At 41.9% G+C, this 27400-nt stretch overlaps 1 protein-coding gene across 8 annotated transcripts in view; it reads left to right on the forward strand.

The window, feature by feature from the left end:
* Positions 1 to 831: 831 nt before the first annotated feature.
* Positions 832 to 27400, forward strand: part of TEDC1 (tubulin epsilon and delta complex 1) — a 205109-nt gene continuing 178540 nt past the window's right edge. For 2 of the 8 annotated variants that reach the window (XR_010590042.1, XM_042850975.2), the window contains exons 1-4: positions 837 to 1064; positions 3659 to 3737; positions 9596 to 9652; positions 15624 to 15826. Coding sequence is in view for 6 of the 8 variants with exons in the window: in XM_042850975.2 (XP_042706909.1) it covers positions 942 to 1064; positions 3659 to 3737; positions 9596 to 9652; positions 15624 to 15826 (462 nt within the window). In the remaining 2 variants the exon portion in view is untranslated. Of the gene's footprint in view, positions 1065 to 3658; positions 3738 to 9595; positions 9653 to 15623; positions 15827 to 27400 lie in introns of all 8 variants that reach the window. The other 6 variants (XM_005279104.5, XM_065555735.1, XM_065555734.1 and 3 more) reach the window with 5 other exon arrangements.

Consider the following 27400-nt stretch of genomic DNA (forward strand, 5'->3'; position numbering starts at 1 on the left):
GACATAAGTTATACCAACATACGTGCTAGTGTCGGAAGAAGAAACCCTGGACAGACTAGTATGCAGGAGCCCGCCCCCAGCTCTGGAGTCCCAGCAACAAGGTGCTGCACAGCTGTGTCCGCTCCTGGTGGGAACCTGCCCAGTCACACAGCAATAAATGTTTAGAGCGTGGTGGGGCCCAGAGACCTTGGGCGGGTGCCCACTCTGGTGATTTTAGTGCCAGTCTCCTGCCATTTTATGCCCTACATCGGGGTCGGCAACCTTTCAGAAGTGGTGTGATGAGTCTTCATTTATTCACTCTTAATTTAAGGTTTTGCATGCCAGTAATACATTTTAACGTTTTTAGAAGGTCTCTTTCTATAAGTCTATAATATATAACTAAACTATTGTTGTATGTAAAGTAAATAAGTTTTTTTAAATGTTTAAGAAGCTTCATTTAAAATTAAATTAAATTGCAGAGCCCCCTGGACCGGTGGCCAGGATCCGGGCAGTGTGAGTGCCATAGGTTGCTTACCCCGCCCTACACAAAGTCCCAGCTGCTGGGGTAACCTGAGCTCAGACTCTGGGTCAGCCCTCTGCACATGTCTAGCCTCCAGGGCGGCAGCAGAGGCCAGCCTGGCAACGAGCGCTGGGCTGGACCCGCTAGAGCCCTGCTGCGGGATTTCCAAGTTGCTTGGCTCTGCCAGTCCCAGCCAGGCGGCTCTAGCGCGCAGCAGCCTGGCCCCGCGCTGGGAGCCTAGCACGCGGCCACGTGCTCCCGGAGAGGGCATTACTGAGGATACAGGCGAGAGCGACGGCTTCCGCGCGGCTTCACTTGTCCATTGCGCACGCACGCCCAACTTGCGCATGCGCCCTGGGAAGCGGGCCGTGTGCACCTGCGTAGTAGCGTGGAGGCGCCGTTTGAGCGGAGGCGCGCGGCGAGTGTCGGAGTTTGAAGCGGGATGTGGCGGGGCCGGGCTGGGACGCTGCCAGCGGCCATCGGGGCGCTGTGCCGGGCGCTGCCGCCGGTGAGCCGGCCCGCCCCGGAGACCTTCCGCCTCGCCAAGTTCGACCGGCCCGAGGCGGTGAGAGCGGGGGAAGCCGGGACCGATCCTCCCTGGACCCATAGTAACAGCACTGTCCCCTCTGCCCCATAGCATCACCGCTAGCCCATAGCAACGCCCCCGCTGCCCCAAAGCAACATCACTGGCCCCTCCCTGCCACATAGCAACGCCCTCCTGCCCCCACTGCCCCATAGCAACACCACTGTCCCCTGACAGTGCCCCCTCACTGCACCCCATCGCCTCTCGGTGGCCCCTGCCCCATAGCAATACCCCTCTTCCCTTACTGACCCATAGAATCCCTCTACTTCCTGGGTTTGCCCCCGCTACCCCACAGCATCCACCCTGCCCCATAACATTAATGCCTCTTTTTCCTTTTACCCTTGTAATGTCATCTCTTCTCCCATACCATCACTCCCTTGGTGGGACCCTAGGCAACTTTCCTATGCTCTCTGGGAATGGCTGAGCCATTACAGACATTGACTATCTCCCCTTGTAAGTACTCTCACACTTACTATCAAACTGTCTGTACTCGGCTAGCTTGATTATCACTTCAAAAGTTTTTTTTTTCTCTTAATTAATTGGCCTCTCAGAGTTGGTAAGACAACTCCCACCTGTTTATGCTCTCTGTATGTGTGTATATATATCTCCTCAATATATGTTCCATTCTATATGCATCCGAAGAAGTGGGCTGTAGTCCACGAAAGCTTATGCTCTAATAAATTTGTTAGTCTCTAAGGTGCCACAAGTACTCCTGTTCTTCTTTTTGCGGATACAGACTAACACGGCTGTTACTCTGAAACCTATGCTCTCAGGCTTTCTTCATGCTGGGTATTCCTGCCTTTGGCATAGGTGCCCAGTTGCAAGCCCCTGGTGAGACAGGCGTAGCTGATATAAGCACAGTTTGCCACTCAGCCCAGTGTGCAACCAGGTCACACTGCTGTGGTGCAAATTGTGGCCTGTAACAGCTTTGCTTGTAATAGGGTCTGCACTGGGCAGCTACACCAGTGAGTGGGGTTGGAACAAATCCCCAGTGGCAACAAGGTCTGTGCATCAGTTTTGCCTGCTGTAAAGGAGGAATAATAACACTCAGTGAGCAGTATAAAACACTTTAAGGTGTGTGGATGGGACGGTGCTGTATGAATATTCAATGTTACTCGCTAGTTCTCATTAAAATAATGCCTCCATACTGTTCGTATAGCTGTTCTGTACAACTCTGTGTATCTGTGCCCTCCAGCACTCCATGGTGTTCTTCACTAGCTTGTCACCACCTGGTAGCGTTGGCACCCCTCTGCTGTGATCCCTGTAATGTCAACTCCTAAGGGTTTGTCTACACATGGAGTTATTCTGGAATAACTGCTGAATAACTCAATGTGTGGACGCCCTTATTCTGTACTGAGAATCGCCACATACAGAGTTATTCAGGAATAGTTCTGGTGCTCTAAATTCACACTCTGCCTTAATTTGAATTACCTTTCAAATCTAGGGAAGCATACCCTTTCCCTCTCCCGTGCCTGACAGTCACATTCCCTCTGAAGCCTTGATTCTGTAGGTATGAAGGTACCCCTCATAACCCACCTGAGGCCCTTTAGTCATGGTACGTCAGCCATCCCTGTAATGACTCCAGCTTCCTCCTCCCTCCATGTTGGGAAATAAAAAGCCCAGACAGCCAGATATGCATGATCAACTTCCATTTACATTAGAGGGAAATAATCTAAATCCAAGAGCAAAATAGTCTCCCTTGTCTCCATGCTGCCCTTCCTTTCTTTTCGGTAGGATGATCTCTTTCCATGTCTTCTCTTGCTTAGAATCTTGTTCAGAAGCTCTGAAAAATTCCTGCTCTTGGAGAATTTCCTGGAAACTTCTATTTTCTTCTCTTCCCCCCCCCCCGCCCCCCCCGAATTGAAGCTTGACACTTCCCTCTGGTGTGCAGCACATTCTGCTGGTCACTCAGAGTATACTTCCCTCCCCTTATCCTGAACAATCTTAGGCCCCCTCTGTGCTAGGGCTTTGGAAACTCTATTGGCGGAAAGGCCTTGACCTATCTCTGCATATAGGCTGTTTTGTATTTGTCTAGGCATTTTACAAATGTTGGCTGCAATTCCTTGTAGGCGGGCTTGCCTTAAACTGTCATAGTCTGTAACTGTGCTATCCTAGCTTCTAACTACATTGGTTGAGCTAGTTCTCATAATAATAGCCCACAATGCAATGCCTGGTGTTTACAAATTACCCTATAGCCCCTGCTCTTGCAGCATTATAGGACATTTATTTCAGGCATCCCAGAACGAACTGGTACAAGTGTAAGTATAAAGTGTGCTGTATGTGGCTGTGCCTTTTTAGAAACAGTGCTGTTGTGTGGTTGTGGGAGAGAGGTGCCCAATTGTTCCAGGCAGTCAACAACCCTGTAACACTTTCCTTTGCTGAATGCACAATCTTCATGTTATTGCCATTAATCTGAGGAAGCACAGGGCAATACAAGTACCTGCCTATCCTTTCCCCTCTTTTCTTGCTGAGTGGGCACCTTGTGTTGTTCCAGGCAATGGCCAGTGCTGAGTAGTTAAAGACAAATACATGGCAACTCTTCCGAATGCTGATGTTTCCTTTCTGATCTTTCATAGAGTTTGCAGATTTGGAGGCTGCTGTATTCTCTTCTAAAGCAAATCCATGACGGAGGATGGACTGAGCCTGATACCATAGGTAATAAAGTATTTTCTCACCTGATGCTTGTAAGGTTTGACTCAGTTTCTGGGAGTGACCTGAGTTGGACTTAGAGCTCCCCTTCCTCAGCAGCCCAGCATTGCGGGCTTCAGACGCCATTCTGAACATCTTAGTTTATCCTATTGACCCTAATTCTTGCATCAAAGATGTGAAGATGGATTTGTTCATCAGAGCCTGTTGATTCACACTGAGCTTGTTTTATCCATGTTAATGAGGTTTCAGTCAGGCAAGCTGGATGTTCTCTCATCAGCTGTAGGCTCTTGCTTGTTTGGTGCATTTTACCTAACAGGTTACTGCAGTTGCATTTACAGTCTGCATTGGCTTTACAAGTCCCCAGAATACTCAGAGATAATTACAGAAAACAGGTTTACTTCCTCTCTAATCTCTTATTTTCTCCTTCTAAACATGACACTTGACTCCACAGTAAAGTGACATTAAATCCTACCTTAGGGCTGTGGATTATAATGGATGAACTGTGCCTCAGAGCTATACAGCCTGTGTTGTGGAGCCAAATCTCGGAGTAAAGAAGGAATCCACTATGTGTATGTACTTTAGAGAGGATGTAAAATACAGCTATAATCAGGAACCATGTTGCAGAGAGAGCCTGCGTACAGGTTGGCTTTTTTACCATCTTGTCAAAGGGAAGAGCTTAATCACTGTTGGCTATTTTAAATATACATTACTCCAAACACAGTGCTAGTCCTCAGGTCTATGCCTTCCCCAGATATCCCCCAGTGACCTCCTACAGTGTGCCCCTTCACTGGAGCAGGGATGATGTGAATGTGGAATCCTTCCACAGCCTTAGAAGTTTTCTCACCCCCAAACCAGCCAAAATTGGCTCCTTAAATCTCCATGAGTCAAACTATGCTTGTCAGGCTTCTGAAGATCCAAAGTAGCCTACAGTTGTGGAAACTGAAGCAGAGAGATTAAATGACTTGGCCAAGATCTCTCAGGAAGTCCATGGCTGAGCCAAGAATTGAACACTGGTTCCCCTCGTTCGGTTCCCAGTCCACTGCCTTAATCACAGGATCATCATTTTTTTTCCTGATGCTTCAGTTGCTATGCACAGACATTACACTGAAATTCCATCATGTGCACCTATGTGCTAAGGCAATTCAGCTGTGTCTCTTGCACACTTGATAGGGATAGGGATAGACATGCAGAAAGCATAACTGAGCACATAATTTGGCCTCTAATCTATTAATTTACAGGCTGATTGGACTTTTAAAATATTAAATTGGGAAAAAAGAAATGCCATCATGTGGAACAGTGATTGCTCCCGCATTGGTTGTTGGCAGAGTCTGAACTTGAGATCTTCATATGCACATGGTGGACCTCTAACCAGAAAGTTGACACACACTTTCGTAGTGAATTGCACAGTTTTTGCTAGACAATAGTATGATTTTGGAAATTAGGATTTCTGGAGTGTCTTTCTGGTTTGATTTCAAGCAGTCTGGTTTAGTGGTTAAAGCAGTGGTACAGGCAGGATAGCTAAGCATACAGATTTAACACATTTATCGAACGGCTAAGTGAATGAAGGTTGCGTCTGCCATATTCAAGACCAGTGTTCTACCGGTATTATGTAGCCTCCATTTTTTGCAGTATCTCGGTGCCTCCTAATCTTTAATGTATTTTATTTTCACAACATTCCATGTTGCAGATGGCAATCTGAGACTTAGAAAGACTAAGGGACTTGCCCAATGTTACACAGGAAGTTTGTAGCACAATTGAACTCGGGTCTCTGAGACCTAGACTAGTACCCTAACAACTGGGCCTTCCTTCCCTTCTTTGTGTAACTTCTCAGTTACCTTATCTGTAAAATTGAGGGAAAATAACAATTCCCTGGCCCTAGAGCAGGAGTATCAGGCCTTGGTCAGTATAAGTTATGAAGAGCACACAAATATTAAAAGCAGTCAGTGGAGGAGGAGACTTGATTTCATGGTCTCCTGGCGCCCAGGCCAGTGCACCTTTTAGACTAAAAGTATTTTCTGGGAGATCACTCTCTCTGAGTTTTGACCTGGAGTCTGCACATTGCCAGAGATCTCAGCAATCCTCATCACTTGTAGGACCAAAACAAACTCTAGTTACTTTCTGTTGTTAGGTTTTGGAACTGGTTATTGTTCCAGACACTAGCTCTTGCAGGGTATCCCAAGGATACAAGTATCCTGTGGCTTCTGCCCATGTTTTTTTATTCAGTATGTGTTCCAAAAAAGCGATAGACTTTCCAAATTTTAAAAACGGGTCACTTTGGAGAGAGATTGGCTTGGGAATCCTTTTGCATTGGCCTCGTTAGCGCTACAAAAGTAATTTTCCCTCTCTTGATATTCACCCCTTCTTGTCAACTGTTGAGAATAGACCACTTCCACCTTAATTGAATTGGCCTCCTTAGCAATGACCCCCCCCCCCCACTTGGTAAGGCAACTCCCATCTTTTCATGTGCTGTAATATTTATACTGTTTGTATTTTTCACTCCATTCGTCTGATGAAATGGGTTTTAGCCCACGAAAGCTTATGCCCAAATAAATTTGTTAGTCTCTAAGGTGCCACAAGGACGCCTCATTGTTTTTGCTGATACAGACTAACATGGCTACCACTCTGAAATCTTTTGATTAAATGACTCTCAAATGTATACTATAAACTATACCCCAATTCGTGAGCTAGCATATGGGTTTTCAAGTCACTTTCACTATGTATGTTCATTTTAGGGAGGACTCAAACTCCTGCTTTAGACAATCATAATTATGGAGTGACCAATGGTCACTTTGTACTTCATATAGAAAAAGATTGTCATATTTTTAATGAGTGATGGTGCATAACTTCAGATTTGGGAAATCATCTAGAAAGTATTATATACTACAGACAGTGTTTTTAAAATGAATGAACTTGTGCAAAACCCCCCCAAACTAAAACCAAATCACACACCAACAAATCCCCCCAGTGTTCAGTGGATGGAAAATCTTGGAAGTCATCCTGTTTTAGAAGAGAATATTTTTCCTCTTTCTCTATATAACTATTTCTTATCCTAAACTTCTGTGGGGAAAAGTTCACACACACCAAAAATTCAGAATCATAGTTCCTTCATCAAGAAAGTTAGAGAATGAGTCAAAGTCAGCCTTGTACTGGAACTCTGGCATTAACTTTAATGAAGAAGTGACGGCCAGTACCTTCATACTGCTCTTTCCATTAGCTTTCAGTCTGCATGAATGCTCTTAAAATGCCAGTAGAATCTGCCTTTTGACAAGTCAGTTATCTTTTGGTGTAGCAGTTTTGATACTGCCATAAAGAGTTCTGTAGCTATTGTATCTCTTTCATTCTTGCCTATCAAACCAGAACTGTTTTCTGCAGCAATAATTTTCCTTAATAACTCTGATTTGTGGCATCTCTACAGGTGGTTTTTGCCTGAGAGCATGAAGTAATGCATCCATTTTCATTCCTTGTCTTGACTCACATTTCTTTCTTCCTAGCATGCATAAACTCAGAATAATGTGTAGTTCTCTGTTGAATACAAAGCGTAATTCATTGGAAGGGTTCTGCAGGCGTCGTAAATCAGAAGGGCACAACGTGAGTGCTGTATCACAGCTTGGGCCGTATTCACTAAACTTTCTTTTTCAAGTGAAATGTACATGCTGAGAGGGGTTTATTATAAAGATCAACAGAACCATTCTGTGTAAATTCCCTCACCTTAATGAGGTACCTAAGTAAAGCATTGGCCAAAAAACAGGCACTGTACTGCAGTAATTAGCGTTATCTGTTATATAAGGAGCATTTTTCTCTCTATTCTGCACTGAGTATCATGCTCTTCTTTTGTCAGAGTGCATCTATCTATCTTAGTTATTTATCTAGCCATCACTGCCATGGTATATGAACATCTCACACTATTTTAATCAGGGTGATTGATTTAAATCACTAGTTGGGAAGACTCGATTTAATCATGGATTTCTACATAAAAGTGCATTCTTGTTGGTTGTTATAACCTTAATACATGTTCTTCACAACTCAGAGATAGATGTAGGTTTCATTTTTAGAAGGTACACACTATACATTTTTAAAGTGATTTATTTTGAAAACTTTTCAGATTAGTTTTACAGCTATATTAGAAAATAAATGATTGGTTATTTCATTTACCAAAGGTAATTGAAGCAGATATTTATGAAGTCATTGGGAGGTAAACTATCTCCAATTCAACAGGTTAATCATTAATACTTGGAGGATTTTCTTGCCATGCTGTATTAGGAGGAGAACATCACCAGACAGACATTTAAATTATTTTATTTAACTAAAACAACAACGCTATGTATTCTGGATGTTTTTCTTCAACAGGAAACATATAATATTTTAACAAAACAAGTATATGAATTTTTGAATTTAGTTAAACATTAACGTTTTTTAAGATCAGGTTTTTGTTAAAATTGTTTTTAACAAAAATAGTTAAATGAAATATTAAAAAATAAATAAATATACTGTCAGCTAGGTTAACATGAGAATCTTAAAATATTGGCTTCTGCAGCTAACTCAGTCGTCTTCACCTTCATTTTCCTGTTTGTTCATAATCTGGAAAAGAAAAACAAGCTTTCCTGCTTTTTCAGGTCCGAAACGATTTCTCAATTTGGAAAGGAGAGTTTGTTGCATAAACAAACTGGGCAATTTTTTAATCAATTACCTCTTTTTGTAATCTGCTGGTTCTTATCACAAATTTATCTATGGTTGTTTCTGGATGATGGAGTATTTCCCTGCCCGCCCACAGATTCCCCCATGAGATCTTGGGCAAGTCATTTCGGCCTAGATCCTCAAAAGTATTTAGGCTCCTATGTTCCATGCCTTAGTCTTCCCCATTGGTATAATGGGTATAATAGCATTTCCCCCAACCTCACAAGGGTGTTTGCAAAGTTAAATACATTTAAAAGCAGGGTGGATAAAAATAAATTATTTAAAAAAAATAAAATAAAATCAGATTTTTTTATTTAAATCAGATTTTTTTGATAAAATGCCTTTTGAGGAAAAAACCTATCTAAAGATCGTTTTAATTGAGATACATTATTGCTCAAAGATATCTCATCATGGTATAGGGATTATAAGTTCTAATTCTATAGTATGAGACAATATATTCATGTAATGTTTAAGAAAAGTTTTGTAAATGAGTTCCAGTAGTTCATGGAGGTCCATCTTATGGGGGTCCAGGGGCTTCTGTATAGATTATTTTGGTTAATCTTTCTATCTACCCAATGGGACTCAGTACTCAGTCTAGAAGATATCAGCAGAGATGCTTAGTTTTGCAGTTCTCAAACTGTGGATTTGTGTCTCCAGAGATAACATGCTTGTTAACAGCAAACATGTTTTTAAATAAATCAATAAATAATATATAGAGGTGAGAAATAAGAGACCTCAACCCTATTGTCCCTCTGCAAATTTGTGTACACAGAGTCAATCCCTTACCTCTCTCTAAAAGTGCAAAAAGTTTCAAAAAGTTCAATGAATAGAAGATTGTTGGGGACGGAATAGATCTGGATAAGGAGAAGAAGTCTGGAGATAAATGTGAGAAGGGAGGAATAGGCAGTAGAAACAAAAGTGAAACTGTTTGAGCAGCATTTTCCAGAAGTCTTGAGTTCTTTCTGAGTGTAGCCTTCATTGTTTTGAGATCTACCATCCTATTCTCTCTCTAGAAGGGAAAACCTATAATGGCAGCAGGCTGTAAAAGAGACCCAGTTGGGGAATATTTTAATGACGTTCCTCTACCTGTGGGTAGGACAGGCATGCATGTAAAATGCAAACAGTGCAAAAAGGAATGCAAGGCCTGGTTGCCCGAATGAAACAACATCATGAGAAATGTTCCTTCTCAGGAGGTAGCTGCGTTGAAGATGATGAAAGGAACATGTCTGAACATGCAGGATCTTCAGGTTGGTAATTTTTTTTATTTCATACTTCTTTCTTAAGGACTGCCTGTCTTCCTTCTGGACTATTCTTGAATTCTCATGTTTGAGCAAAAAATTTAGTTGTTACTCTATGGTAATATCATTTTAGATGCAGTCGTGATTAAAATATATAGCAGAAATAGGCAGATCTTCCTTTTACAATTTCACCTTTAAAGTAGTACTGAGTGTCAGTGAATGCAATGAGTAATACTAAATGAGCAGTATGGTAATAATAATTAAATAACTGCACTGATTTATTTTGTTTAGGAGAATCCATTCTCAACATACAGGATTCTGAAGACTATCTACCTTTAAGATCACCATCATTTTCTATAGTTTCAGAGTTACCTGCCAATGACAGTTTTCAGTCACATCATGTATGTCACATAGCCACAGTATATCACCTGTAGCAAAAAGAAAAAAAAATCTCCGTCATCCAGAAACAAGCATCGATAAGTTTGTGATAAGAATGAACAGATTACAAAAAGAGGTAATTGATTAAAAAATTGCCCAGTTTGTTTATGCAAAAAACTCTCCTGTCCGTATGATTGAGAACCCACACTTCATTAACATGGTTCAGTCATTAAGACCAGTCCACCCAACAGAGCAGATGACGCAGGCAAATTGCTGGATAAAGTGTATGAAAGAGAAATCGAGCAGTGTGCAAAAGGTCTAGAGGGTGAAATTGTAAACCTGAGTCTTGATGGGTGGAGCAATGTCCACAATGATCCTGTTGTATGTGCTTGTGTGACAACAGAAGAAGGGAATGTCATCATTACAGAAACAATTGATACATCAGGAAATGCACACACAGCAGAATTACTTACAAGAAGTAGCAGTAAAAGCTATAACAAACTGAAAAAAAAATTCAGAGGTCTGGTATGTAGCTTGGTCACAGACAATGCTGCAAATGTATCAAAGATGAAAAGAAATTTAGAAGAGGGAGTGAAGAGAGTCCCAAGCGAATTACATACGGTTGCAGTGCTCATTTGATGCACCTCCTAGCCAAAGACTTCAGTGTTCCAGAAATAAAGGCTAATGTTGTTGAAATTGCAAAATACTTCCATAACAACCACTATGCAGCAGCTGCTCTGTAAAAAGTTGGAGGTACCAAGCTAATTCTCCCACAAGATGTGTGATGGAACTCAGTAGTGGACTGTTTTGAGCACTATATCAAGAACTGGCCTAATTTGATGACAGTCTGAACAAAATCGTGAAAAAATAGATGACACGGTCACAGCCAAAGTTCTCAACATTGGGCTTAAGACAAATGTTGAACACATGCTGAGTACCCTGTAGCCTTGAACAAAATTCAGGGAAATAGCTGTTTTATTGCTGACGCTGTTGAAATTTGAAAGGAACTGTTGAAATTTGAAAGGAACTGAGTGAGATCTTAAAAAGAGAAATATGCAATGACAGAGTTAAATTACAAGCATTAAAAAAACAAATGGGACAAGCACTATCTCCAGCTCATTTTCTTGCAAATATTCTCAATACTCGGTACCAGGATCAAACCTTAATTGCTGAAGAAGAGTTGACTATGACATGGACATCCAGCAATCATTCTTCTATAATGCCAACTATAATAAACTTCAGAGCTAAGGGTTAACCATTCAAGAAATATATGTTTGCTGATGATGTTTTAAGTCACACCAGTGAAGTAGTGGAAGTCACTTAAGCACTTGGATTCAGAGACTGTTGAAGTGATAATCTCACTTTTAACAGCAGTAGCTTCTTCTGCCGGTGTAGAAAGAATATTTTCTTCCTTTGGACTAATTCATTCATTTTCCTGAAAAAGCAGGAAAGCTTGTTTTTCTTTTCCAGATTATGAACAAACAGGAAAATGACTGTGAAGACGACCGAGTTAGCTGCTGAAGCCAATATTTTAAGTTTCTCATGTTGACCTAGCTGACATAGTCTATTTAATTTTTTTTTAAATATTTCACTTAACTATTTTACTTAAAAACAATTTTAACAAAACAAACCTGATTTAAAAAAAACTTGAATGTTTAACTAAATTCAAAAATTCATATACTTGTTTTGTTAAAATATTATATGTTTGCCGTTGAAGAAAAAATCCAGAATACATAACATTGTTGTTTTAGTTAAATAAAACAATTTAAATGTCTGTCGGGTGACAGCATGGCAAGAAAATCCTCCAAATGTTAATGATTAACCTGTTGAATTGGAGATAGTTCATCTCCCAATGACTTCATAAATATCTGCTTCAATTACCTTTGGTAAATGAAATAACCAAACAATCATTCATTTTCTGATATAGCTGTAAAACTAATCTGAAAAGTTTTCAAAATAAATCACTTTAAATATGTATAGTGTGTGCTTTCTAAAAATGAAACCTACATCTGTCTGAGTTGTGAAGAATATGTATTAAGGTTATAACAACCAACAAGAATGCACTTTTATGTAGAAATCCATGATTAAATTGAGTCTTCCTGACTAGTGATTTAAATCAAATCCACCCTGTCACTGGATCTCTTACATTGGAGAAGCTGTCTTTACTTATTCTAGCCTGATAGAGGAAAATGGAGGACTGGCTGTCCCCACCACTAGCTTTACTGCTTTGTGTTCTCTCCCTTTTCCAGCATGTAAATTCTTAGGTGGTCTCCAACCTCCAGATAATGACCATTATGTGCTGTTCTATTTTAGGGAGATAGGAAGCAAATGCTAACCTTTCCCCAATTTGGTGTCATTTTCTCTTTATGAAAACCCTTTACCACAGTTACAGCAATTAATTTTTTGTGAGAGACAAAAGTATAAAGAAAATGAGAAGACAACACAGAAAACGGTAGAATAATTAGCTAAAACCTTTCTCTGGTTAGGCAAACTCCTTCCCTTTCAATCTATCTAGACAGCAGTCATGTGGTATTGGTAGGGCTGTCAGTGTTAGCTGATGCCCATTTTTTTCATCAACAGGGCTAGGCAGTTATAAACAACTGCCACATAGCTCTAAAATGTTCCAGGAGTATTGTCTTCAATATGGTATTTCAGCTAAAGTCCCTTGTCTACATCTGTTGGCTCCTTTATTGATGAAGAGCTTGACTTGGCTTCAGCTGTAGCCTAACAAGGCTCATCCAGGTAACATCCACTACACGTTTCTTTCACCTTGGACCAGTCACCAAAAGCTGGCTTCTTCAATTGGTGAATCGCTGTACCCAGGATTGTAGCATCCCAAAAGCCTAATGCAGCGTGAAGGTCGTAACTGTTCCCAAGCCAGAGAAATCATTGACAGATCCAAAGAGCTACTAACAGATTTCTTTGCTGAGTGTTACCTACAAATTGATGGAGAGGCTAATCCTGATGTGGATTAATGAGATATTTGATCTGTAGCTGCCTCATGTTCAGGAGAGGATGATGCACTCGAGATTAGGTACTTTGTCTGACTCAAGATACAGAAGATGCATTTGTGTAAGGAAAGAAGTTTGGTGTAGTACTTATTGATCTGAGAGTAGCCTATGACAGTGTGTGTGGCATTGCCAAGCTGCTGCAAGCTATTCCTTGTAGCCCAATGGTGTGGTTCATCCAAGAAATGATCAGTAATTGCAGCTTCATTCTGCGAGTTGGGGATAAAATCAGTCACCTTACACGTCTCTGCAATAGTCTTCCACAAAGGTCAGTGCTGGCTCCCTTTTTGTTCAATATATACACACGTGATCTTCCTGAAACTCAGGCTGAGAAAAGAACAGGAGTACTTATGGCACCTTAGAGACTAACAAATTTATTAGTCTCTAAGGTGCCACAAGTACTCCTGTTCTTTTTACGGATACAGACTAACATGGCTGCTACCCTAAAACCTGTCAGGCTGAGAAGTGTGTGAATCCTGATGACATCTGTATTGCTGACACTGGAACTGGACAGGCCCCCTCAAAGCATGGGACAAGCCATTAAAGTTCATATTCACACACGCTGCCAAAAAATGCAGCAATCTGATAATGTATCTATTACAATCCAGAGAGAGTGATTCCAGGGGCTGCTGGGACAAGTGGTCCCCTTTTTGTGGCTGTAGAACAGAAATTTGCTAGATTTAAAACAGATTAAGGCCCTGCGATGTGCTCCGTCAGGAGTTCTGCCCTTGCCACAAGACAGCAGTGTTGGGCTAGGTTGTGGTGCCTGCTCAGTCATGCTCACAGTCTTGTTTTCTGATCTGTATTTATGGTGAGGAGCCTATGTCCATCCAGCATTTGCACATGGAGCACACCCATGTGCTTAGGTACTGTTACTAGCCTGTGCTGAGGAACAACAGTTATACATGTTATACATGCTGCATCTTCAAGAGCGCACCCATGCTGGATGCATTGTGGAGTGAGGGGTTCTTCGGGGATCCTACCCCCTCTGTGGCTAGGAAAGGCTGGATGTGGCTCCCAACAACACTGCTTCATTTTGCCAGAGGCAGGTCACTCAGTCGAAGCAAAGTATTTACACCTCTACCCCGATATAACTCTGTCCTCGGGAGCCAAAAAATCTTACCGCATTATAGGTGAAACTGCGTTATATCGAACTTGTTGTGATCCGCTGGAGCACGCAGCCCCGCCCCCCTGAAGCGCTGCTTTACCGCATTCTATCGGGTCGCGTTATATCGGGGTAGAGGTGTACTTATGTTCCCATTGCCGAAATGGGATGGGCTTACTGCCTGTGTAGATTTACCAGTTCCTGCCAGTGACTACTGCTAAGTGATGTGCTGCTGTTGAAGTGTAACGAATGCTATTCGAGTGTAATGAGTACGTTCAAGCTTAGGACTTCCAGTGGCTGTGTCTTAGCTTTGTATGGTTGCCTCTAGCATGCAAAACTCCCTTAACACTTCACAGCTCAAGTGATGTGGTTAGACACTTTTTCTCAAGGAATTATTTTTTAAGATTAACAAATAACCTTTCTAGAGTCACAGGTTTCTCTTTCCATTTGTGCTTTTTCTTTGGAAGTCAGGCATTGTTATTTTGAGCTTCATTAGTCAACAGGATACAGGGGAAAAAGCTCACAGTGCATGTGACCAGACAAGAAGTTTATCATGCTAGTGACAAGGAATAGGCAAATGAGGAATATACAGATGTGATAGAGGACACGAAGTTAAGCACTGACTACGTGGGGCCCTGGGTTTGGGTTTACTTATGCTTTGTGGTGAAACAACCTGGAGATATTGAAACAACTTCACTTGGGAAGGGAAGAAACTTTATTCGCTGGTTTAACCTTTTCTCTTTCTCCCCTACTGAAGTGACACTTGCTTTACAATCCATAGTATTTGCACTGTAATTGAGAGAGACAAGGTGAATGAGGTAATATCTTTCATTGAACCAACTTCTATTGGTGAAAGAGGCAAGCTTTCAAGCTAAGCAAACCTCTTCTTCAGGTCACATTGCAATTGTCAAATAAAATCTATTTTCCTTCACCAGGGAAGAGAATATAGCTGAGCACAAAATGCAGTCTCTGCAGCCTGGTGTGCCTGTTGTATCTATGATGCTATTGCCTTATTTGCTCACTGGTGCTCAGAGATTTGTAGTAGGCTGTGGAACCTTTCATTTCTAGGTTTTGATCCACCTCAGTTCAACAGTGACCTAAAACAGTTGTCATTTTGTAGCGTGTTTGGTGGCCCATATGAAAGCAGGGGTGGGTCTGAGCCCAGTGGCTAGTAGTAAAGGCACCCACCACAAGCCAGTTGCAAATTGGCCTTGTTAGTCTCTGAGAGGCCAAGGGCTGAATGGGTCTGGAGTCTGAATTTCTATTCCCCTCTATAGAGGTGGTTCCTGCGGGTCAGGGTGGGGCAGCATAGGGGAAGCTTGCATTCTTGCTGCCTGTACTGTATCTGTTCATGCCTAACCAGAGAACATCAGTCTCCCTTACCCTTAGTATGACACGAAATTTGGTTAATTTTCTCCAGGAAGCAGCTATTCCTGGAAAAGGGTGGGCAGTGCAATGTGACACATTTTCCTGCTTTTCTACTTTCCAGGCACCCAAATTAGGTTTGTAAAGTCAGTGTTACGGTACCATGGCTATGGCAGGCCAGAATTCTATCAGCTCCCTTCCGATGGCTCACAGGGTAGCAGAGAGTTGCTGCTGGCATTTTCCTGGCTCCTAAACAGAATCAGCCTGCTGGAGCGGCTACTGACTGTGAATAGAGTGAAAATTGGGGATGAAGCCTCTGTGTGCACAGTGAGTAGGTTTTTTGTTTGTCCTCTCCACCCCATCAATTGCTAATCTGCTACAATAGTAGGATTTAAAATGGCAAGTGTGTGTGTATTATGAGTTTCTGGATTTTCCCTTTCTAGATCATACCTGTGGGTTCTCCTACAATTTAGGCAAAGGGGTGGGCTGTATGAGGTCTCTCTCGGTGTGTGGAATATGCCAGGAAGTGGCAAACAGCATTTTAAGAAATATTTGAGTGCCTAATAGTAGCTATCCCTATTCATTGAGTAACTAATGAGCTTTCAGCCTTCCTGAGGGAGTAGTGAGATTTACTGTTATGCTTCCACCAATAAAAAGATGTCATTGTGCAGAAAGCATGCCCTGGAGCGAGCTAAGGCTAGCTGGGAATCTGCTGTATCTAGTGAAACTGGGAAATCTGTAACGGTGGCCAAGCAAATTGCACAGACCAATAACATTTGATAACTTTCCATTTAAAATTCTCTACTTCACATACAAGGTCTAGCACATGATACTCTCTAAACTCTGCCTGAGTGTTATGAAATAAGTTGGGGAATGAAGAAATGAAGGTAAGGGAAGATGGAAAAAAATGGGTTTGCTTAGTCTGGAAAAGAGAAGACTGAGGGGGGACATAACAGTTTTCAAGTATGTACAAGGTTGTTACAAGGAGGAGGGAGAAAAATTGTTTTTCTTAACCTCTGTGGATAGGACAAGAAGCAATGGGCTTAAATTACAGCAAGGAAGGTTTAGATTGGACATTAGGAAAAACTTCCTAACTGTCAGGGTGATTAAGCATTGGAATAAATTGCCTAGGGAGGTTGTGGAATCTCCATCACTGGAGATTTTTAAGAGCAGGTTAGACAAACACCTGTCAGGGATGGTCTAGAGATAATACTTAGTTTGGACTAGATGACCTCGCAAGGTCCCTTCCAGTCCTGTGATTCTATAAAAGGTGATTTCTCCCTCCACGCTTACACACCTACTCCAAATAAACTCCCTGCTCTTAGCACCAAAGGACACGGAGGCTGAATTTAAAATGACCAGTGCTAAGTGTTACAGCCTGGCCTAGTACTCTTTTGCATGGTCACCAGTGAGATGTGAGTGGACCCAGTCTCTGGATCCTATGCATTTCCAAGCCAACTAGGTCAGGGTAGAGTCTTGTCACTGTTTTTAGCCATAGAGCACACTCCTGGGCTCAGACTTCTTGCCCAATGTCCTTCCTTGGGACATGGGGCACTGCTCCCCAAAGATCTCCTGAACACCCCCTCCAGTCTCCATCTAGGCTGTGGGCACTTTGGACTTCTAATTTTGTCCCTTTGGGGACAATGTGGTAGGAAAGCAAGGAACACAGACTTGGTAAGGGAATTTCTTGGCCACAGAGACTTTACTCTGAGAGTTATAGATTTTTGAGGACAACAAAAGTCCTGAGACACCCCTCTCTTTGTCTGATCTTCTCCTTCCTTTGTGTCTGAGGTTCATCAGCATTTCTAGATGGGCAAAGTTCTTCCTACAAGTCCTGCTCACTTGAGCAACTGTGTGGAGTGAATCCATGTGGGCTTGCTCTTCTGATTTTATTTATAATTTTAAGAATTAAAATTCCATCTATTAGGCATGTAGAGAATGGTCTGACATTAAACAAAATAACATCATGAGCAATAAAAAAGGAACACGTGACTTCAATGGGTACTGTGAACAAGAACTGTCTTGATAAATCAGTGCATATAACTATTCCAGCTCTAAAAATGTACAGCTAATATTCAACGAGAGAGGGAGAGAAACTTCAAAGTTATTCTCTTCAGGCAGATGTTATGGTTTGGGGTGAACTTCATCTGTAATCTCTCTTTTTGGGTACTTCTTTCAACTGGCAGACTTATATGTGCACCTCTCTGAGTAGAACTCTGATTCACCTCACTTTTAGACTGGATCACCAGTCTACAGTACCCCATGTTGACCAACCATATCTGTTTTTGACACCTGCTATGGAATCTTCTCCAGAAGTTGTGACAGAAATCAGCTTGTTCAAAACAGTCTGCTTTATTTATCATAGGAGCAGCACAAACAGAGAAAAGGTTAAAAATAACAAAAACTTTAAGGCTTAAAGCATATTGCCTTATGTAAACTTAGCCTCCTTTGAGAACTGGTCCCTCTGTGCATTCCACTATGGGTACACATGTGCTCCATGCACCTGAGACTTGAGAACTTTTGAAAGCAGTGTCCGTTGATCCGTATCTGTGCCCCTGCTCTGCTTGTGTTCTGCATCAAGGATCCATGGAGTAGTGCTGGGTGGACCGACCACTTCTTCAGTTCCTTCTTACTGCTGCATGGCCTGAATTGGAAACTTTAGTGTACAGAACTTCTCTTTTGTTTTCAAACCTGTAAATATTTCAAAGTTTATCAGTTTTATCTTTAGTGTAATTAGTGTTAATGGTTCTATTAGTATAGCTAGTGGATAGTTAGAATCCCCACCCTGGGGATCCCTCTGGCTCATAACTCCTCGCTTAACGTTGTAGTTATGTTCCTGAAAAATGCAACTTTAAGCAAAACGATGTTAAGCTAATCCAATTTCCCCATAAGAATTAATGTAAATGGGTCACCAGACAAAAGACTATATACACACACACACTCTCTCTCTATAAGTTTTAAACAATTTAATACTGTACATGGCAACGATAATTGTGAAGCTTGGTTGAGGTGGTAAAGTCAGAGGGTGGAAGAGGATGGGATATTTCCCAGGGAATGCCTTACTTGCTAAATGATGAACTAGCACTCAGCTGAGCCCTCAAGGGTTAACACTTTGTTAATGTAGCCTCACACTCTACAAGGCAGCACAAATGGAGGGAGGGGAGATAGCATAGCGGACAGAGACACATACTCTGTGTGTGAGAGAGAGAGAGATGCGCATTGCCCCTTTAAGTATGCTGACCCCACTCTAAGTACATTGCCTTTTTAAGTAGATCAGCAAGTTGAGACAGCCGCTGCTGCCAGAAAGCTCCCTCCCACGTCCCCCCCCCTGCACTATGGAAATGTAAGCGGGGGGCAAGGGGAAGGGGGACACCCTGACATTAGCACCCCTTTTCCCCCCTTCCTGCTCAGCAAGCAGGAGGCTCCTGGGAGCAGCTCCAAGGCAGAGGGCAGGAGAAGCACATGGCAATGGGGGAGGGACAGTTGAACTGCCGGCAATTGATAGCCTGCTGGGCGGCTGCTGCACAGGGATCTTAGGGGAGCGGGGAGCTAATAGGGGGGCTGCCGCTCCACCCTGGTTCCAAGCCCCCACCAGCTTGCTCCAATGGGCTGTTCTTTCTGCAAGCAGTGGACAAAGCAGGCGGCTGCCAAACAACGTTATAAGGGAGCATTGCACAACTTTAAATTAGCACGTTCTCTAATTGATCAGCAACGTAACAACGTTAACCGGGACGACTTTAAGTGAGGAGTTACTGTATGGGAATTAGATTATGCACAGTATACCAAGCTTGAAAAGCTGCATCTGCTGTCTCTGTACCTTCCTGATCAGTGATGACCACGAGCACTGCCTATACTGCCTGGGGGAAGTGCATATCTTCGCCAGGTGCAGCATCTGTTGCTCCTTTTTTAGGTGGACCTGATAGGTGCAAGCATTTTGTCTTAAAAAGCACCTCATGGAGAAAGCTATGAGGCCTCAATCAGACCCAGGCTGGATGAACCCTGCTGTACATTATCCAGAGTCATCAAAGAGCACATTTCCTACCATGAAGCCTGATGCAGGAATGTGGGAGATTACACCTGTGGACCCTCTGTCAGGATTTCTGCAGGAGAGTAGGGCACAGTCTCATAAGCACTAGAGCAGATCCCCCTCTCAGTCCACTCCAAAGAGGACAGATCCCTCCCTCACCCCTTCCAGGTCGGTCAAGTCTTCATGCCCAGCTTCCAAAGACTTAGGATGTCGATGATAGAAAGGTGCATAGGAGCAAGGCTCCGCTGCTACCGGACTCTGCACTGGCAGTGCCATTGCTAGCAGTTTTCAGGGTAGCAGCCGTGTTAGTATGTATCCTCAAAAAGAACAGGAGTACTTGTGGCACCTTAGAGACTAACAAATTTATTAGAGCATAAGCTTTCGTGGGCTACAACCCACTTCTTCGGATGCATATAGAGTGAAACATATATTGAGGAGAAATATATACACACATACAGAGAGCATGAACAGGTGGGAGTTGTCTTACAAACTCTGACAGGCCAATTAAGTAAGAGAAAAAAACTTTTGAAGTGATAATCAAGGTAGCTCAGTACAGACAGTTTGATAAGAAGCAAGTGTGAGAATACTTACAAGGGGAGATAGATTCAATGTTTGTAATGGCTCAGCCATTCCCAGTCCTTATTTAATCCTGAGTTGATTGTGTCTAGTTTGCATATCAATTCCAGCTCAGCAGTCTCTCGTTGGAGTCTGTTTTTGAAGTTTTTCTGTTTTAAGATAGCCACCCGCAGATCTGTCATAGAATGACCAGACAGGTTAAAGTGTTCTCCCACTGGTTTTTGAGTATTATGATTCCTGATGTCAGATTTGTGTCCATTAATTCTTTTGCGTAGAGACTGTCCAGTTTGGCCAATGTACATGGCAGAGGGGCATTGCTGGCACATGATGGCATATGTCCAGATCTGCTGGTACAAACAAAGAGCATCCGTCAGGAACCTTAGCCACTGGGGGTACCGTCCCAGTCCCTTATGGATCTGCCAACTCAGAACCTTCCTACTTCAGCTCTGTCTGTATGGGCTGACAAAGCTGTGGGTGACCCAAGGAGAATGGAAAGATACACCACTTCAGTGAATGTCTTTGTTCTCCTGGATCTGCATTGGTTGTCAGGACTGACCCTCACCAGGGAGATTTTGACTCCACCAAGAGACATTGGCTCTGGGAGAAGTCTACCCCCTTCCCGTCTACTAGCCATGACTTTACTTTGATAGAACCATTGGCACTACCAATTGAGAGAGATTTGAACTTCGTATAATTGGAAAATCAGATATTCTGGAGGAACCATCCTTGCTTCCATCAAGCGAGATCTGTCCAGACAGGAGGTCAAGAGTTTCCTGGAACCAGCATATCCTACCCAAATCAGGACACTCTCCTTGGGACTGAAGGTGCCCCGGCCCTTGGGGACCTCCACAACCCAGCTTTGACCTTCTTGTTGGTGCCCATGAAATGCCTGTGCATGATATCCGGGCACTGTGATATCTAATAGGGTGTCACATCACCTCTCTTGTCCAAGAGAGCAACTGGAACTTCCTCCTGACCCTATAGATGAGGAAGACTACAAGCTGTATCCGCCAGTTCCATTGGTACTGATGGTTATCTTTTTCATCAAGTATTGGAGATTGGGGTTAATTCACCTTCATTATCTGCCTTCCTGTGGTCTTACTGAGCCCCATAGAACTGAGTTACCCTTAGGCTTCTTTTTAGAAGTCACACACTCATAACACTGCTCTTCAGCCAAAATGCTTCTGAAATAAATGTAGTCAAACTTTACTAATTCTGGGTCACTGAGAACGAAAATGATGCTTAAAATTGTTGATTGGCTCTAGTTTTCAAGATATGCTATTGGGTCAGTATATACGACCCTTGACTTGGGAATGGCGGAGGATAAGTGAGTTCTAAAGGGAAGGGATCTCAATTTAAACCAGAAATAACTAAAATACATATTTGACTGGATCTATGAATATATCTATGACTGGGTTTGGACAGTACTTGCTTTTTAGGCAAAACAATGAATGATGCAATCTGAAGCTGGTATTGCGTCATACATGATCTGAATTGCATCATGTTATTCCTAGAAGTCATGGATGATGCAGTCATAAGGAGGCTTACATCACTCTGCTGAACAAATTGCCCTATATCAGCTCTAGAAATCATACAGTGTCATGCTCTCTTATTTGTCAGTGTTTGATTTTGCAAAGGGACACATTTCTGTTTAGCCAAAGTGAGCAGAGATGCCTCGTCCTTGTGTGAACGGTGCAGATAACTTCTGCTATGTTTGTGGTGAAGTGACTTTTGCATCACAAAAGCGCAGTATAACCACTATGGTTAAGAAAGCCTATCACCTTTATTTTGGCTGCAAAATTGGAGATCAGGACAAGAGGTGGGCCCCACACATATGCTGCAACACTTGTGCAACAAATCTTCGCCAGTGGTTGAACAGGAAAAGGAAATCTATGCCTTTTGCAGTGCCAATGAATTGGAGAGAGCCAACAGATCATACCAGCAATTGTTACTTCTGCATGGTGCCTCCAGTTAGGAAAGGTGTGTCAAAGAAGAAAAAGTGGACTGTGCATTATCCAAACATTCCATCAGCTATACGCCCAGTATCCCACGAAGAAGGACTGCCGGTTCCTGATGCACCAGAATTCTCACTTGAGTCAGACGAGGAAGAGGATGAAACTTCTGGTCCTGAACCATCAATGTCACAGGACCCACATTTTCTCCCATCCTCCTCCTCTGAACCACATTTCATAACCCAAGGTGAACTGAATGACCTTGTCAGGGATTTGGAACTACCCAAGAGTAAGGCAGAGCTGTTGAGCTCCAGATTACGGCAGTGGAATCTCCTGGCAGGTGATGTTAGGGTTTCCATGTTCCGTGACTGTCAAAAGGATCTTGTCCCATTCTTCTTCATGGAAGGTGATCTTGTAGCCTGCAATAACATCGATGGTGTGATGGCAGCCCTCAACATCGTTCACGATCCAGATGAGTGGAGACTGTTCATTGATTCATCGAAGACGAGTCTTAAAGCTGTTTTACTGCATAATGGCAATGTTTTGCCATCAATTCCAGTTGGTCATGCAGTCCATATGAAGGAAACCTATGACAACGTGAAACAACTTTTGAGGTGCATAAACTATGACCAACATCAGTGGCAGCTTTGTGGCGATTTGAAGGTTGTTGCTCTCTTGCTTGGTCTGCAGACTGGATACACAAAGTACTGCTGTTTTCTCTGCGAATGGGATAGTCGTGCAAGAGATTCCCACTACATCAAGAAAGATTGGCCACTCCGACAGTCATTGGAGCCTGGAAGGAAAAGTGTTCAGCATCCACCACTTGTTGAATCAAGGAAGATTTTGTTACCACCCTTACACATCAAGCTGGGTCTGATGAAGAACTTTGTCAAGGCCATTGACAAAACACAAGCAGCTTTCAAGTACCTTTGTGGAAAATTTCCAAGGTTAAGTGAAGCTAAGATAAAGGAAGGTGTCTTTGTTGGTCCTCAGATTCGTGAACTTCTTCGAGATGATGCATTTGACCATGCACTGCGTGGCAAGGAAAAGACGGCATGGAAAGCCATCCAGTTAGTGGCAATAAATTTTCTTGGAAACAACAAGGCAGACAACTACAGGTTGTTGGTGGAAAACCTCCTCAAGGCATACAAAAGCCTTGGTTGCAACATGTCACTAAAGATGCATTTTTTGCACTCTCATCTAGATTTTTTTTCCACCGAACTGCGGAGCAGTGAGCGACGAGCACGGCGAGCGATTTCACCAGGACATTGCAACAATGGAGAAACGCTATCAGGGCAAATGGAGCCCATCAATGCTTGCAGACTATTGCTGGACAGTGACAAGAGATGCTCCATTTAATGAATACAAGAGACAAGCCAAGAAGCGCCGAGTAGACACTGAATAGGACTAAACTATGTACACGATAGTTTTTTGCCTTTTGTTTCATAATAAATTTTATTTATATAACCCTTTTGCTGATTTTTAAAGTGTTACATAAACAGGACAGGTGAAATATTATCATGTAAAGCAACCATAAACACATGAAAAGACCTAGGTTTACAATTTATGATTAAAACTCTACTCTCTACACAATATACATAGACATAAAATGTAAAAACTTAAATATCTTAGAAACAGTAGCCAATCAGTTGTTTTCATTGTCATATTTGAATTCAGCACATCAAAATACATAATAAATAGCACATTTTATCTCAGAAGCAGACGACTTCTCAAAAATTGTAGACCAGTGTAATCAAATAGAGGTTCCCACAATATTCATAAAAATACGGGCTGTGTCTACATTACAGGCTTCTACTAGCATAGCTGTATTGGTCAGGAGTATGAAGAGCTTTGAGCCCAGATTGATGTAGCTGTGCTGATAGAAATCCCTAGTGTTGACCTAATTATAAAAGCAAAACTGCACTTTAATTGGGCTATGTAGATTTGTTTGATGGTGGTGGGGTAAGCTATTCCTGTAAAAGGGCAGCTTTGGCTATATAAGCTGTGTCCATACCAGGAGTGCTTTGCCAGCATAATATAATATATGGGTATAGCTATACTGGTAAAGTGCTTCTAGTGTTGACATGTCCACAGATAGCTCCTGTGCTCTTCACAGAGGAGTTTTCAGTTGCATCAAAAGCATTGTAATCATTGATAATTCTGATCCTCTAGTTCCCAGACGCTTCCCATTTGTGAGGCAGAGCAGTTGGGCAAAGGGGACACAACTTGCTCTTTATTGTGTATAAAGGAGGTTTGAAAAGTTCTTTTTGCTTGTCTTTATGATAGAAATATCCCAAATATCAAGTCTTGTCTTTCCAGTTTCTGCTTGATAACTCCTCTGAGGTCTAGAGAATCGGGGAGGTAAGCTTTCTGAGCCCTCAGATGTAGAGAGTAGGGGTAGATTGTAAACCCATGGGGGCAGGCACCATCTTTTTATTGTGTGTGTATACAGTGTCTAGCTTAAATGGGATTGTGATCCAGGACTGGGCCTCCTAGGCTGAGGTAATACAAATAAATAATAATAATAATGATGAAGGCTGAATCTTTCACAAGGTGAATGGGTTTAACAAAAACAAGTCATGGATTTTAAACAGTCTCCTGGAAAATCCCCTCCCTTCTCAGTTTGGGGTTTCACTCTCATGTTGTGATATCATAGTCTCTGGTTTTGCAAGAGTTCTCTGGCAAATTCTTCTAGGTTTAAAAATGAAAACAAAAATCCCAAAGCCCCTAGAAAAGCCATGTGGCTTTCAGGGCAGAGAACAATGGAATTATAAATGAAAGTGTGCTAAGGCTGCTTCCCTCCAGGGATTCGGAGGGGAACCTGGGGTTTCTGGTACTACATCTCAGTAGCAACCACTGGATAGCTAATCAGAGAATGGCATGCACTGTGATTCATTTTGGTTCCATGTTAGCTGGTGCTGTGGAAAATCCCACATATACAAAGATGGTGAATTAAAAAGTGATAACAGAAACCAAAAATCCAGAACATGAAATAATAAACAGAAATGAACTGGCTCTTTTTTTCCTCTGTCACTTACTGGTTTTATTTTGTAGCAGTTAAACATCAGCTTTGTTGCGTTTTTGGTTGCTAGCCATCCTGATCATTACTGGCCACTGCCTCAAATTTTAATGTAATTTATAAAAGATTATATATATGACAGCACACACAATAAGCAGACCTCATAATATCTTACTGGCTATAACCCTCCCTGAGCCCCTCTCCACTGCTTAGCTTATTGTGTTAGAAATCATTTAGGTCCTGATCCTGAAAAAACAAAAATGTGTTTAAAGTTAAACATGTGCGTAAGTCTTTGCTGGATTAGGGCCTTAGTTTATAAACTCCTTGTGGAGGTTTTGTTGTTTGTCTGGAAAGTGTCATGCACACCAGTGTCTCAGTTTAAATAAATAATTTGTCTGATGTTCCTTGGAGTCTGTGGAAATATTTAGCCATTTTCATCCACTGCAAATGAGAGCAAAATTGTGTTGCTAAGAAACTGCAAAGAAGGAAGAGTCATACAGCAATAGCTTGAGACCAAATGAACGGAATTAATATAATTGGCTCTTGATATGTATGGTGTTCGGCATATCATGAGCTATTTACTGGGCTTCAGATCTTATTTGTGAGACAGACATAGCTTGCTCTGGTAGAGTAGTCAGAATTTAATTCTAAAATCTAGAAGATTTGTCATTGCAGATTAATTAGGGATTAACTGCTTTTTTCCCTTGACAGGATGGGCTCTTAATGTCTGCCTCCCTAGATGGGCTTGTCACTATGTGCAAAATGTTTAAACTTACATTTATTTCTGTTTGAACAAGCAGTAGTAGCTGCTGCTGTTGGCTTTCTGTTATGTCTTTAAGATAAACATAGTACGGCTGGATTCTTCTCTTGGTTACTGTGGTGTAACTCCATTGATTTCACTGGGACTACACACGTACTTCTAGCTATGCACATGTTAAAGTGTGTAGCTGGTTTTGGCCGGAGTTCTCAGCAGCTTGCCGACTTAAATGCACAGTACTGTTCTTGCTGAGGAAGCACTTCCATTTCAAGATCCTATTTTCAGGTGTTCTTAAATGTCTGAAAAAATTCCATTTGGTCTGAGACTACTTTACACTTGTTTTCTCATCCCAGAAGTGAATTTTTGGGCATTAAAATGTTTTCTTCTTGCAGAACTTTTCAGGTACTTTGTCTTCATTTTTTCTTGTGTGGTGCTTTTTTTTTTTTTTTTTAAGACTTCAAGGTTTTCTTTGAGAAATCAAATTTGCCATAGACTTAGACTTTTGACATATTTAATTTTTTTTTAGAAATTGGTAAAAACTTTCAGAAATCTTTATGCTTGTTTCCACTAAGGTCACTTTTACTAGTGCACATGCAGAGCATCACCAGAGCATCATATGCTGTGAGTTCTAGCTTTTTAGTGGTTTAAAACATATTGCTAGCCTTAATAGTTCATAAAATCACAATATTCTGATTACCATCTCTCTTCTCTCCCTCCTCTTCCCCCCCACCCCCCGGGGTGTCACTACAGTGGATGAGTTAGTGTTAATTTGATACCTTAACTGAGCATTTGCAAATCTTAACTTGTTTGGATTTCTTTTAAGTTTAACCTGATCTCTGAATTTCCTGGCTTTGTAATGCTTGTTTCTTGTAATTTTTTTGCCCTGATATATTCTCAGCTTTAACTCCATCCTAATGTAATTTTTATCTGAGAATTACCTTTTTTATTAAATTATTAAACATTTCCTCCATGAACATTAAAAAAGAAGCATTACCATTAATACTAAACATTTGTTTTCAAAAACTACCAGCTTTTAACAAGGTCTAGAAATGCTTTGGTGGGACCATTACCAAATTTTGGGGGATTTGTAAACTTTTCCAAGCATAATTCTGCACAGCGATATGAGAGGAAATGCGTGTCCCTGGAGTATTATAAAATACATATTACATATGAGCAATGTGGCTGAGTTGCAGTGAGGAACATAACAATGAATTGCCTGATGTGTATGTTGGAGATGATGTATTATCCTTTATCTAATATTTTAAACTGCAAAACAGAAACCTAATCATTCAGAGAAAACCATTAACTTAGGCTTGGTCTACACTACAGAGATAGGTCGACAAAAGGCAGCTTATGTCGACCTAACTATTTCAGTGTCTCTGCTACAGCCTTGCTCCCACCGATGTAAGTGCTCTACTACATCGACATAATAACTCCAATTCCTCAAGAGGCATATGCCTTATGTTGGTGTAGTTCAGGCAATGCAGTGTCCCTGTAGACATTGGGTTCCTCACATTGGCTGTTGGCTGTCAATTTCATGGCTCTGCTGTAGCTGTGAAATTGACAAGAA

This window comes from Chrysemys picta, chromosome 8, assembly GCF_011386835.1.
Source record: "Chrysemys picta bellii isolate R12L10 chromosome 8, ASM1138683v2, whole genome shotgun sequence".
Classification (NCBI taxonomy): Eukaryota; Metazoa; Chordata; order Testudines; family Emydidae; genus Chrysemys; species Chrysemys picta.